Source organism: Hippichthys cyanospilos, chromosome 1, assembly GCF_059441005.1.
Source record: "Hippichthys cyanospilos isolate Australia breed blue-spotted pipefish chromosome 1, RoL_Hcya_1.0, whole genome shotgun sequence".
Lineage (NCBI taxonomy): Eukaryota > Metazoa > Chordata > Actinopteri > Syngnathiformes > Syngnathidae > Hippichthys > Hippichthys cyanospilos.
The window spans coordinates 25,761,517-25,776,433 of NC_142369.1; the positions used below are offsets into that span (position 1 = coordinate 25,761,517).

A 14,917-nucleotide genomic window follows, 5' to 3' on the forward strand; every position below is an offset into this window, starting at 1 on the left:
CTGACAATAGGAAGTATAAAATATTTTGCTTTAGATTGCCGTTCATTGTATTGGCTGGAGTTTCATAATATCCTGCAAAATTCATGATGCCCTGTACTTGATGCCAGGGTGTTACTTGTCCGACCCGCAAGGTACCACATCTAAGAAGCACCATCAAATGTAGAACCCTCCTCCCCATACGCCTCCAAATGATGGACTCAAGACTCAAGAATTGTGAGGCGTCATCACAAAATGTCGGCTGCTGTTTCCAGAGGTTACTGTGGACAAATATGAAATTTTCCCCGGAAGTTCATAGCCACAGGCAGGCAAAAGTGATTGGCTCAAAGTTAGTGATTCTCGATACTTTTACATCACAATGGTGCCAGCAAAATAGATATGGGCCAAAGTACGACATCATTTGGCGCCCTCTTCAGGTCGGACCTCAAAACAATTGCCTGGGTTGTCTATGAAAGCATCAGCCCAATAAATTCTGCAGAATGTCGATATGCCTCACGAGTTTGTTATTCTTCTAGTTAGGGTAAAAAGTAACTTTAAAAAGTCAATGTGCGGGGGCAACAACTAATCAATTGACCAGCCACGGGAGAGGGCATGAAAGGCACAATCCCCCCCCCCCCCCAAGTTAAAGCAGATATTTGCAAAACCTTTTTTGTTTTGGTTTGTTGCTCTTTACTAAACACAAAAGCTCACCAGTCTGCTTTCAGGAAAGATGACATTCACAAAATAACCAAATTGAAATCAGATTTGGACAATTTTAAGTTAAACAATAGCTTTAAACTTTGACTCAGTTAAGTAGTTAGAATGAAAATAGTTAATATGATTATCAATAATTTGTCAACTGATTTATTTGGACAGCTCCAGTGGTTGGAAGTATACCGTATTTGCTGTCAAACAATAGTGCCCGCTTCGCCCCAAATAGGCAAATTAAGTCACAAATGTGTTTTATAAGACGTGCAAAATATGTTGTTTAAATAGTTTGTTTAGAAGGATTTAATAGAGTCAAGTTGTCCAAACATTTTGTATTACGTCAAGTAAAAGTGGCAGTCTTACAGAAAATACGCAAGTAATTCCAGGAGTATGCTGAGAAAATTGGGAATGTTTATACAACATAAACAAACAAAAAAAGGCAAAGTAAACCTGGGATAAACAGCTATATCAGCATTGCCTTAAACATTACACCTGGTGAAAATCTACACTTGTCAAAACTGGTGAGACTGTTCTGCCAGAGAACATGGGACAATTAGAGTGTAAATAAACAACAAAAAATAAAACATTCCTCAGTAATTCCAGAGGCTAGTCATAAACTACACTTTAACATACTGCTAATGCCAGACTTCATGCATGGCCATATTTGATAAAGTGCTGTGCTTGAATTTCTTACCTCTCATTGACGATGCAGACTGGTTCTCACCATCAATAACTGAATTCACTTAGCCATGCATAGAATGATAGATGTAGCTAGAAGCATTAGCTGACACATGAAAAGATTCTAATTATTGTCTTTCTAAACAAATAAAAAAAATCAACTGTGCATTCATCTTTAATTTTGAAACATGTTAAAAGTGAATAAATTAAAAATGAATCCTGTAAAAGTATCAACATTTCATCTCACACGTTCCAGATGAACATCTTTCGTTTGCAAACGTGAAAAAAAATATCAACATTATATGTAGTGTTTTGGTATCAGAAAATGAAAAACACAACGCTAATTGAAGGCGCCTATGGTGGTATTTGGTTGCATTAGGGCAAGCAGCGTAACAAAAAGCTATTATAAAAAGGCTTGCTCGCTTCCAGGTGCATGGAAACCAAATCTGCCAAAATTGAAACTAAGGAAAAATTTTGAAATAATTTAAGCTCAGATAATTAAGATACTATGCACCAATGTGAAATGTCTGCGGGAAAGGCGAATGCTTCACTTTGACAAACAACAAATCGTAGAAAATAACCCAATACTAGTCTAAAAAGCTGTTTCTACACACAAACTTTTTTTTTTTACCTTGTGCTCATTATGCCAGATTCAATGTCAATCTTGGCAAAAGTACTTCCTAACACTAACACCAAGAAACAGTTCTGTTGTAATCAGAAAAATATAAATTCCAAGTTAAATCATTCACTGTACTCCAAGGTGAAGCACGTATTGCCGTAGTACAAAATAGCCTGCAATGTTTACTGTACATAGAATGACAGTAGTTCTGGTAGATCTCAAACTGGCAGTGTTCCAAAACCCTGTAGAGAGGTTGTGGTCTTCTGAAAACTTATTTGGGAAAATGTTGAGACGGATTGGGGGGGGGGAATAATCAGTCGGAATAATCACATTTTGGCTTTTTAAGTCATCCAAGAGAATGTCCTTCACAGTAAACCCTCCTGTTCCAAGCTGGAAGGCAGGAGAGAGAAAGAAAAGGGATAAAATTTGACTCCAGTTCCACTGTAGAATTTATTCTGAAACTCCACCCTGAAGGAAGAAAAAGTGATTTTTCATTCAAAAATTTAAAAAAAAAAAAAAAAAATGCCAGTGTTGTGCGCACTTATGAGAGCAACTCACCAGTGCAATCGAAGGGCATGGAGGAAAGCAGACAGGCCCTCCATCACCAGCAAGATGGACACAGTCAGAACAGCAAACAGACCAAAAACTGGCACTAGAAATAAAACTCCAAGAATTGATTCCATCCGTAGTCCTACTCGCATCACCATGGTCCAAAGCACCTCTGATAACTCTGTGTGGGGGAAAAAAAACATGTAGGAATAACTGGATATTAACAAAATTATACAATTTATTACACTATGTGATACAGTATTCTACAATGTCAACTGACGAATGTGGACAAAATGGTTGGTACCCCACTGGTAATAAAATACAAACTGAGTGTGTTTATAGAAACCTGAATCCGGCAGAAAATATAATAAATAGATAAACAATTAAAATAAACCAATAATAAGATACTGCGTTGCTTTTGAATTGCAGTTTGACAAATGTATTTTAGAATATTAAACTCACAAAACACTCCTGGACATAAAGGATGGTATCCTTAACTTTGTTTCACACCAACGCCGGTCAAAATTTTAGAACTTTCAACGTGACGTCTGCCCACGACGCTTAATTTGGCTTCATAGGCGAGCGCTTCAATCAGCTTAGCTTTAATTCAACTTTCCATTGCATTTTATAAGACCGCATTTGCACCTTTTCGCCTTTAGAAGGCAATGTTTTACACACGTTTGCCGACAGAAGCTTCTGGTGTTCTCACTCCTATACTGTATAGCGATCCACTGAAGGGCAAAGCTATATCGACTACCTAGCTCAGTAGTCGATCTACATTCCCACCCTCACCTATGGCTCCAAGGTTTGGGTCATGACCAAAAGAACAAAAACAAAAACAATCTGTTTACAAGTACAACAACAAACTGGGGGCAACCAGCATCTGTAAACAAATTGTCTCTGAAGTCCGAGGTTTCGCCGCATAGTCAATTTGTACTGGTTTTGTAGGGAACCTGTACTGGCAGGACAGCAAAACTTCATACTTACGTGCATGCGCCAGACTCAGAGCCCAGAGCCTGAGGTACGAGGCTGTATTGGAAATGCACCCCAGGCAGTACTCTATAGTGTGGATGGCTTGGTGCAGGAACTCGTCCGCAAAGTCAAACTGTTGCAAAAAAAAAAAAAAAGAGTGCAAGTTTTTGGGTTTAGTCGAGATTTAGTAAGTGTACCGCATCTTACTATGCTGACCTCCTCTGTGTGTTGCTCTCCGCTAGAGGAGAGCTCACTGTGACTGCTGCCTTCCTCCATGTCGTGAGTCCGTAACAAGAAGAGCTCCTCTTCACTGCTACGACGCACACGCTCATACCCCTGACAACACGTATGACACCATGATGATTTGCTCAAACGTAATTTGAGATATTTTGACTGGCAAAGAAGTACTTTACTCACTCTGTACAATTTAAGGCGATGACTTCCATTGTGAAGCCAATAGAGGTAGAGTGGTTTCCCAAGGAACAGGACAGGCACCGATAGCACAGCAATGACCAGTAGAAGCATCTGCAAGCCTCTCTAGAAAAAAAACAAACATTCGGCTTCCTTTAGGAGTCACCTAAAATTGGGAACAGCATAATTTGTATTGATACCAGGTTAATTCTAATAGTTCATCAATCAAAACCGTAATTTCTCTGTCCGTCTGTAGATGAAAATCCCATTAGAATTCAGAGTTGCTAGTAGTTTTTAGTAAACAATTGTTTTGAGACTTAGTTTAAATTTGAATTTTCCTTGGAAAAGTACCCTTTCACCATGTTCTCCATGTAGAATGAATTATTTATTTTGCTTTGAATATAAGAATGAAATATAACACTTTCAAATCATTTGTTTGAATTTCGCAAATAAATATTATCATTTTTGCCTACTTTCTGAAATGTTACAACAGCAAACCAGTAAATTAATCTTAATGCATTTAGGCTGCATTTCCTGCACTGTCGATCTGAAATGTCTTGTTCTTAAAACAAACAAAGGGAAATTAAAACTTCTTTTTAATCACAATAAATCGATATAATGATCAACAGATTACTTCATTATTAAGACAATCTTTAATTGTAGCCCTGAATCTTGTTCTAACAAGGTCTCTTTTTCAAGGTAATTGAAATTCATAATTCACATGATCACAATACAATGTATAAAAATGCCATAGGATATAGTAAAGCGAGTGGATTTATACCACCATTTTCCAAAAGCACTCTACAAAGGCTCACATTCAACCATTTACACACACATGGAGGCTGCTGCCACACACGGCCAGTTCCACTGGGAGCAAATTAGGGTGTGCTGCTTTGCTCAAGGGTACTTTGGTGATCAGGGTCCAAATCATAGACTTAGATGACAAACACATTCCCATGCGCTAGTCATATAAATGAAAGTAAAAATAAAGATATTGTCATTATTTATGTTTTTGTTGATTTTCATTTTGATTACATCATAAATTTGCCAAGTTTTTCTTGTGCCTCAATTTCCATCTCAATTAAATCCATTTTCCCACCTGTGCTGGTCAACACCGTCCCTTGTGTCAATCAACTCCCCCCCACCTAAGTCATGTCCAGGTGTTTTTCATTTTCATTATACTTTACATAAAAAGACAAAACAATAATAAATACAAAACTGTCTATTAACTAGCATAAACCAAGAATGGATAGCTTTAAACACTGACCAATGTTAAAATATGCACGTACAAAAAAAAGCGCTATTACACAATATAGTAGGTGCAACTGGTATTAATGTATCAATCTTCTGATATTAGAGACTACAACATAGGTTAATTTAAACTATTCAATTTTAGGTACAGTAAAACCGTTAAGAATTTATCTTTGCTTTTTTGCCTGGACTCTTCTACGTGTGTGTACTTGGGACAACAGTTATCAGTAACTTATCTACCAGGTGCAATATTTGGCAGGCAGTGGGACACTTCAGTTCCTCACCTGTCCAGGGTAGAGCGGCTGCACGGAGTCACCTTGCATGAGGAACATATTAATAAAGTGAATGAGAATGCTCGGAGCATGTCTGGAGTTCTTGGCAGAGAAGAAGAGCCACTTGTAGACAATCATAAACACCAGGTATCCAAAGAGACACAGCAGGAACAAGATCTCAGGGAGAAAAACCAAGTACAAATTGTGTTTCCTCCTGAAGTGCCTGTTTTGACCAATGAAAGTGAAGTAATCAATTAAGTCCTAGATTGCATTCGTTGGATGTGAACGTTAAAAAAAACTATATACTTACAAGTGATTAAAAGTGCTGAGGATCACCCCAAAACTCATGTGAATGATGCCCAATATTACTGACATCTTCATCTTATAGGAGTTAAGAAACATAAGACGGTTCGAAGCCAAGTTCCAAATCTTAAATTAGACAAACATATTAATGTATTAAACAAAAATAGCAAGCAGCACAACATCGCTAAAATGAATGAAAATATGAAATGTTGCTTAAATAGCTGTTATGCACCATTGTTTTACAGAAAGATAAAAATATGGTTTTGTATTTATAACCCCAACTAATATTTTTCAGGTTCAGAAAAAAGCTATACCGATGGCGCATAACAGCTACTGTAAATTAAAAAATAACTGTAGTTTAAGGAAATCCATAACAAAAGCTGTGTAACAATAACTGTTCACTCACAGGGTCGATTCCCAGAGGGTATGGGCCTCTGAACACTCCGCTGACATTTGGATCCAGAGTAAGAGAGCCAATCCTGTTGACATTCTCAATACTATTTGAAAAAAATCAAAGCGCCATCGTTGAAAGCAAAATATTTGACCCTTTCAACACATTGTACAAGTTTTTCATGAGTTAGCTGTTCATTGTCTATTGTGAAACACTTACGTCGACACATTTGCTGCGAACATGGCTTTGACGCTCCAACCAGAACCGAAGATGTTCATGGATTTGGAGAAACAATCATTGTATATCAGGCCGGTGTAAATAGAGAAGAGTCCCATCATTAAGATGATGTAACGGCCCTCAAAAAATGTGTTCCAGATCTGCATGTGCACACAAAATGACAGTGTTACACGCCAATCTTACCAGAAAACATGTACACTTGCACACAACAGGTTGAAAAGCAAGTTCCTTACCTCGTTCCTTGTGTTCTTAAGCTTGCGGTTCTTCTCACACAAAACCATCCAAAAAGCAAAAACAGTCATAAGAAGACCATGGCCCATGTCTCCAAACATCACAGCAAACAGGAAGGGGAATGTAATGATTGTGAAAGGTGCTACGATAAAGAGGGGGAAGAATACAGTAATTATAATAATAATAGCAGTAATTGTGACATCCAAGTTGGGCAATACTCGGTTTATATATGATAAATACATATTTTGCCAACTCTACACAGCAATAACTGTCACACTGAAAATAAAGAGGGACCCACTTACCAGGATTGATTTCTCTGTATGTGCCCACTCCATAGGCATCTACAATGTTCTGGAAGCCAACAGTGAACTTGTTGGACCTTATCAGCGTAGGTGGAGTGTCATTGGTGGGTATGCGATTGACAAAGGAAGGAACTGTTGATCCGTTTTTCTTCTGTCAAAAAAAGCTCACCATTAATAACAGCAACAGCAATGGGAGTAAAAGCATCGTGATTATTTTGTTTTCCAGTAATGCAAAATAATGCGGTAACTTTTTCAATGACAACAGTTAGATGTGGCCAAAACAAGAATGTTAATGTAGTTATGAGATGACTTTGTTTGCATCTGTTTTCATCAGGCAAGCACTGCCTCTCAGTCTCTAAACCAAGAGGCAGTTTTCTTAAGTTCTGCAGAACACAGGTCAACTGCATCATGTGATGATTGGCTGAGGTATAGTCACAGAGTACAGACATTCACACAAGGAGGGAGGTATGAAGACTGAAAAAAAATCAACAGGAATTGCATGCTTGGTTAAATCTACAGCTAAAGAAGCCCTTTTTAGTGGAGGAAAGGACATTCCTTTTCTTAAGTAACGTTATTTTTTTTTCCCAAGTAATTTTGCCACACCTTTCACATGAACCACCAACTTTGTTGGAAAACAATGGAACAAATCTTAGTTTCACAAACAATTAACAAAATGAAATCTATTGGTTTAAGAGTTTCCTCACCGATCCTTCTTCGAGTGCTCTTCTCAGGTTGGGAAGCTCATCAACAGGACACCAGACCTCAGCAATAAGGCACTTGCTGGTGACGTCAAAACTACACTGGTTGAGAATATAGTAAATAGCTTTCATCTTCTTGACCTGTATAACCCAAGTATAGACCGATTCGGAGGCCTTGATCAGGACCTGCTTCAGGTAATCTTCAGTTCTATGAAGTACCTAAAAACAAAAATAACAAACCAGACTTTGAGAGATGTTTCATGGAATTACTAACAACACATATGACAAATAGTTTGTATTTTTATTACGCCGATACAGTGCATACACTTGATATTTCGGGCTGTATAACCTTGAGACTGAACAAATATCAGAAGCGATAGAGTTCAAGTGTGTGCACAGTATTTTTTTTGAGGGGGGTGAAGTTAACCAGGACCACATGTTGATCATGTGCTTCAAGGAGTGAGTGCAATTGGATTTTTCAGTCACAGTTGCTTAAAGCTAGCAAACAATTTACAAAGCAGAGACCTGTCCAGAGAAACTGTCATTACTAACTAACTCAGAGAAAATTGGTTAATCATTTAAAAGAGACGCTACTTTTCTGCCTGCTCTGAAATATCTATGAATGCATCTCCTTAACATGCACATATTCTGGATGCTGTACAGTATACCATGGGTTCTTTTGAGTGTGTGTGTGTGTGTGTGTGTGTGTGTGTGTGTGTGTGTGTGTGTGTGTGTGTGCGCGTGTGTGTGTGTCCGCGTGCAATTGTGTTTTCAAAGAAGGCGTGTTCAAATAGGCCATCAATTCCTTGGGAACTAAGTATGTATTATCTTGACTTGAAGGCAAGTGAAGGAATCTGAGGCAACAAGATTTGTTCAAGAAAGCAACCAAAGATAAAAATATTTGCTGATGTCGTTTACAGGAGGTGAATTCATCAGAAAATGCATGTTATCAGTACCAAGTATCATCTGTCTGGATGAGAAATATCAATTTAGTAACATCAGCCTTTCAGCAAACACCGTGGCAGAGTGCATTTCTGACCAATCGGGTAACATTTAAATTCAACTATATGAGAAAGCCAAATGTTTTGATGCATATTCTGCTGCTCTTGATGAGCTCACATACATTACAGACATTGTCCAGCTTGCAATGTACGTATGTCCATGGTATTGATGACAATTTTGAGGTGATAGGAGTTGATCACAGTAATTCCAGTGGATGGCCTAACTACTGCTGTGAGATATTTTACCAGCTGTGTAATGTGATTAAGAATGCAGGTTAGCCATGGAAAAGGTTTGTTGAAATGAATGCATCAACCATATCACATCTAATGACTTAAAGCACCAAATGTTTCGTGCTTTTTTTTTTTTTTTTTTTTACAGGAAATTGAGTCGGAATATGGGAACGTGCCCTACTTCACTAAAGTACATTGTCTTGGCAGGAGATATGCCTTGAAGAGATTTATTGAGTTGGGAGCAGAAGTGAAAGCCTTGATCGAAGAAGTATGGGGTGGCTGTTCCTGTGCTAAGTGATCTCAATTGCAAGTTTTTTGCAAACGCTTGGCCTTTAATGTGCAAGATGCTCCTCCTGTGTTTCAAATGGAGATCCTTGAACTGTGGTGCAACTCTGACCTCAAAACAAAGTTTAGGGAGATGAAAAGAAAAGAAGACAAGCTTGAGCAATTGTTGAGAGAACTGACACCCATCTTTCCTGAGTTTTCCAAAATGTTCAAGTGGACAATGTGCTTTTTGGGAATACATGTATTACTTGTAACTAAGAGAACCCATGTTCAGAAGATCCAATTTGGGTTGTTTAGAGAACGGTTACAGCATAAAAAAAAAGACAACAAAAAAAACACAGTTGCTTTGTTATTGTTACTTTTTGTTATTACTGATTTATTTACTTTGTTTTATATTATTTTGTGTTTAAAAGTAAAGACATTTGAGAAGATTGGACTTAGATTGGACTGAGTTTGAGACCACTAAATTAAAGGCTTTTAAAACAGTATAAAATTACTTGGAATGTGGCTTGAGTACTTAAGATTTGTACCCTTTTTTTGCGCTGCATCTACTTCTGTATATGCTATTAACGGTTGCCTCACAATTTTTTTAATAATCAAAAAAGCAGATCCTATTTAACTTATGCAGATTAAGTTTTAACAAAATGACAGTACAAGAAATATCTTGAGACAATGACAAACACACTGAACTTGTGTTCTGTCACCAATTGAACAAGTGAATGAAAAAAAACAAGGACATACAGTGTGCAGGTCTTGAATGCGAGTACTTAGTCCTTGTACAACGTCGTTCCTCTCCTCGTTGCTATTGGGATATGGATAAAGATGGCAGTGATAGCTAGGAAAAAAGGAAAAGAAATATAGCTAAGACATGCATCTTTCTTTCTTACAGGAAGAAAATATTATAGAGTAGAATGTTACCAGTCACAGATCTTCTTCACTTTCTGGCCAATTTGTTCTCCCCAGTAGGAGATTAGGAACACCATGCTTTTGGTGGGCTCCCCCTATAAAAAGGCAAAACGCCTTCTTTAAGAACATTAATATTGGAGTGTGCAGAAGAAAGAAAGAGTCCATAGATTTTACACGATGAAGCCTATCTAAGATGACTTTGGACAAGAGATGGGAGACGCGCTAGACTGGTTGCCAGTCCCGTGAAACATTTAGACAACCATTCAAACTCACATTCACACCTATGGGCAATTTAGAGGCTTCAATTTAACCATTATGGGAGGAAGATGGAGTACCGCTGAGATTCCAACCTAAACCACAACAAATGTGAGAAAAACATGCTAACCATTCAGCTGAAATTATGCCAGAAGAGATTCAATTAATGTAATTTAAAGTAAATCTAGATTTTACGATTTGTACAGAGCTTTTTAGTCATCTGCATTCCAGTAACAAGTGAAAATGGTGTACTTCATATGTTTGTTTTTGTTCCAACATGCCAAACAGTGGCAATCCTAACACATGCAAGAAGTGTTTATGTATTTTTTCAGTGACTGGACCAATGGTACTTCATTTTAAAATACAACAACTACAGTACTATTTTAGTAGGAATATTAGGGGTTAAAAAAAAACACACTTCCATAGTTTCCGCTAATGAAAATGTTGTATGTAGCATAGTTAAAATGAACATGTAGACCTACAGTGTCAGGATCTTCGAGATACTCCTCGACTTCAGCGTAGCTGAGAATGGTGAAGCCTTTGCACACTCTCCACAGCATCCTCTCAAAGGCCTCGATCTTTGTCCTCTGGATAAGCCCAGAAATGAAACTGAGAGAATGAAAACAAGATTCACAAGCAGCCCAGCCATGCATGTATCCATCCATCTATCCACTCACCCACCCACCTATCCATTTGACAACAAACTAGAGCCCATTTCATAGGTGAACTACACCGCAGACAAGTACAATAACTAGTAATTCACAATGTGACCGCAGAGGACAGCTTGTTGTCGTGATCGCATGCTCTCATCATGGCCGAAAATATTGGTACCTTTGCACATAAATACCTAACAAGTCCAAATGTCTGTAATATTAGTAGAAATTGACAAAAGTATTTGGGTCTCAATTTTTTTTTCTGGTAATAACCAGATTTTATAATTCCATGCACACATTCTAGGCACCCAGCACCAGAGGCTGCAAAACAATCCCAAAACATTAGTGAACCTCCTCTAGGTTTGACTATAGGGAGAGTGTTCTTCTGCTTGAAAGCTTCATTTCTTTTCCTGTAAACACAGTCTATGTGATTCACTAAAACGCTACAATTTGGTCTCAACTGTCCACAGGACATTTTCCCAGAAGGATTTTGGCTTGTTCAGATTTTTTGTCAAACTCTAGCCGGGCTTTCTTCTGTCTGTCTTTCAGTAGTGGCTTCCTTCTGGGTCTCCTACCATAGAGCCCTCTTTCAATGAGTAGGTGACGGATGCTGCGCATTAAAATAATTGTACCTTGTGTCTGAAGGTCAGATTAAATCTGTTTTGCAGTTGTCCAAGGTTCTTCTGACACCATTCGAACAACCCTTCGCTGCAGTCTTTGGTCCATACTTGTCTTGCAGCCTCTTCCGGGGAGGTCGGCTTCCATACGATGAATACCGAATATTCGTCATGAGCCTTAAACTTCTTGATGATAACATTTTGCACAGTGAACAAAGGAACATCAGGTGGACTTGTAGCCTTGAGATTATCTATGCTTTGCTATAATCTTCCCTCTGACCTCCACTGACAACTCTCTGCTTTTCTTCCTTTTGTCCATGCTCGGTATGAGTCAAGCAGTGAAACACAACAGCAGAATGAGGGGTGTGCTCATTTTAAACTGGTTGGATGACTGATTACCAGATTGTTGTCACCTGTAAACTCACCACAATTGCTGCTTGAAATTCATGTATTTTGTTGCAACTCTAAAACCATATCAATAATATTGTCCAGGCCCTTTCTGTGTAATCTAATATTTAAAATGAAATATAAAGTTATGATTAAAAAAAAAGTTTCTGGACTATTATTTGTTTAATAAAGAATTTGGAGTTGTTGGGTCCTTATGTGCAAGGGTATCAATGTTTCAGCCATAACGGTAGTTGCAAGTGAAGTCTGTGAACTACACTATCAATGGCCTTGCGTAACAACAATTACAAACTGAATCCTAAATAGCCCGAAACCCAATGCATCAAATATTTTGCAATTTTTTAGACTCTTGTGTGATGATGTGTGTGTGTGTGTGTGTGTGTGTGTGCGTGTGTTTAATGGCTCTACACACAACAACATACAGTATTTGTTTGGACCAACTACTCTTGCAGATGTTATAAATTGCTATGTGATTGTCTGGCAACCAGGCCAGGGTACAGTAAACCCTGCCTCTCTAACAGTCACTTGACATTGACAGATGGACCAATGGCTAGATGGATGAATGGATGGATGAATTTAAATATTTGCATCAAATCTCTGGAGGGAATGACCGTTCACAAAAAAATAGCATTGAAGCGCAATCAAAGACAGAAACCTGGTTGACATCTAATTTGTCTTGCAGTGATAGTCTCCAGAAACTATATTCAGTCTTGGATCAACCAAATTTTTACCGCGGCCCGGTTTGAATGTCCACACAGAAAAACATTAACTCAAACTGCCCAACCACTGATATAACATAAACTGTATGTAATATAACAAGCAAAGATTTCTTTTTACCCCAGTTTGGCTCCTAGCCTCTGCATACTCCGGTAATCCATCATTGTTTCTTTTTCTAGGAAGGGAAACTCCTCATATGCGACTTGCATCGGCTCTCTCTGGAGGGTAAGCAATATATGACCAAGGAATGGGAGAAAAAAATGTGGAAATAAATATTTAACTGTTCTGTATTATCAGGCTTTGTTACAAATTTCAGTATTGCATACACAAGAAGAAAGGAGTGCACAATGTCACAAACCGCAGTATAAACCACAAACCACTTACTTCAGAGCTTCTCTGCACAAAGTTGCAAGTGATACGGAGCATGTGTGTGTACTCTGTGAGCTCCAACAGATTCTTTTGCAATCGCTCCTTATTCCTCATGACCTCACCTAGCTCCACTTCGAGCCTTTGTAGCTGCTCCTAGAATAAACCATGCATACACAACCAATGTGATGCTGACCAGGACTATAGATGTGTAACAATAACTATAGATGTGTAACAATAAGCCCGTGAACATACCATTATACCCATCACATTTTTTGGTAGAGGAGCCACGGGATTGACATCGCCGTCTGGCAATGAAATGTCAGCTTTCTTGATTTCTCTCAAAAGATAGCCTGTCGACAGTACACGGGGCAATTTGAATTTCAAATGAAACAATTGTGTGTTTTTCCCAAATGTAATTACTAGCCTTCAAAAACCCTAACACAAGGCAGTCATTCTCAACTCTTGACTGAATAAGAGTTCAGTTTAGTGAAAGCCATAATATTCAGCTCAACGAACACTGGATGGGGTTTTTCATGACAGAGGTCACTGACTTTCAATTTAATTTCATGAAAAGACCCTGTGTTCTTAATTGTATTACTACTTTCTAAACAATTGTAGCTGACTCCAGACACTGAACTAAATCGCTGCATTCATGTTTTCAATTTATATGATTAATCACATAAAATTGATTAATCACATAAAATGAATCATGTCTTTCACTCAATAGCAGATTTTCAACTTAGATCTTTTTGTTAATATGCTTTGTCTGTTTTTGTTTACATTTTTGCTGATTGAACTAAAGAATCAATACTTACCAAGGATCCTCTCCATCTCTTCACATCTTTTGATTTCATTTACATATTTTCGTTGAAATGCATTAACACTGGGATTAAGCTGAAACAGGAGACACACATATAAACTGTTTTACAGTAAAATGTAGTTTAGCATGACAGATTTACTTTCTTATGCTTAATTTAGAATCAGCTGCCAAGAATGGTACCAAAGACTAGAATGCTAGTACGATTCGATCTTGAATGCATTCCGAAGGAACATTTTCCAGAAAACACAACATGTAAAGTGTTTCGGGACTTACATCTCTGAACTCTACAATGCCCAGTTCTCCGAGATCACCGATGCAGTCGTATGCTGATCCAGACTGGAGGAATAGTTGGGCTAAGCACATTTCTTCACTCCGCAGCAAAGAGCCCATTTTGACAGCTTGTTGCTGATATCCCTTTCCTCCGGACTTACCGCTATTTTTAGCACGCTAACAAGATGCTCGAAGACAGTTACCGTTCGATAAATTTCAGGCACCGTCTCGCAGGTTGCGTCCTGTTCATCCAGTCATATTTTGAAGTCTGTGATAACAATACACTTGACTTACTTGACGTCCTTATGCTTTCCATACACAGGTTCAGGTTATCGCTGTTGTTATGTCTGCTAAAGGCTAATCGCTAGTAAACGCCTTTGCTGTTGCTTGATGAAAAGAAAGTTCCTTTTAAATATTAAATAGATCATGCGAGCCCTCATATATTCGAGTCACTATCATCCGGCAAGCAACTTGAAGTGCAATTTCTTCATAGTTCATAAAGTTATAGCGGAAGGCACTGGAAGACTCTCCACGTCACTCTGTTTTGGAGTCTGCGCATTGGGCACATACGTTTGCAATGAGCGACACGCGATCAAGCGAAGTGTACACAAAATAATAGAAGAGAACGGCGTTTCATTTTACGACCAAAAAATGACTGCGATGAAATGCGTAATTTAAAAGGGAATCCGTTGATTGAAAAATTGAAAAAAAAAAAAACCAAAAAAATAAAAATGGACTGATGTATATTGAAGTACCAATCAAGCTCCTGACTGAAACACGGTGAAACAAA

The 14,917-nt window shown here is 38.2% G+C and overlaps 1 protein-coding gene across 1 annotated transcript; it reads right to left on the reverse strand.

The window, feature by feature from the left end:
- Positions 1–1,001: 1,001 nt before the first annotated feature.
- atp6v0a2b (ATPase H+ transporting V0 subunit a2b) lies at positions 1,002–14,655 on the reverse strand. Its single transcript, XM_088424719.1, has 20 exons — positions 14,131–14,655; positions 13,853–13,931; positions 13,290–13,387; positions 13,053–13,190; positions 12,789–12,886; positions 10,759–10,885; positions 10,034–10,116; positions 9,857–9,950; positions 7,605–7,817; positions 6,901–7,051; positions 6,601–6,740; positions 6,350–6,507; positions 6,146–6,236; positions 5,747–5,865; positions 5,449–5,659; positions 3,920–4,039; positions 3,719–3,838; positions 3,518–3,635; positions 2,540–2,711; positions 1,002–2,449 (listed from the first exon to the last, which is right to left on the reverse strand). The coding sequence occupies exons 1-20, from the start codon at positions 14,245–14,247 to the stop codon at positions 2,347–2,349; spliced, it is 2,550 nt and encodes an 849-aa protein (XP_088280845.1). The 5' UTR covers positions 14,248–14,655; the 3' UTR covers positions 1,002–2,346.
- Between the last annotated feature and the right edge of the window lie 262 nt (positions 14,656–14,917).

Coding starts and splice junctions, on each gene's coding strand:
- atp6v0a2b (XM_088424719.1), bottom strand. CDS start 14,247: ATGGGCTCTTTGCTGCGGAGTGAAGAAATGTGCTTAGCCCAACTATTC. Junction 10,117..10,758: donor ATCTCGAAGATCCTGACACT/GTAGGTCTACAT, acceptor GCCTTTTTATAG/GGGGAGCCCACCAAAAGCAT. Junction 6,508..6,600: donor TTAAGAACACAAGGAACGAG/GTAAGGAACTTG, acceptor GTGCACATGCAG/ATCTGGAACACATTTTTTGA.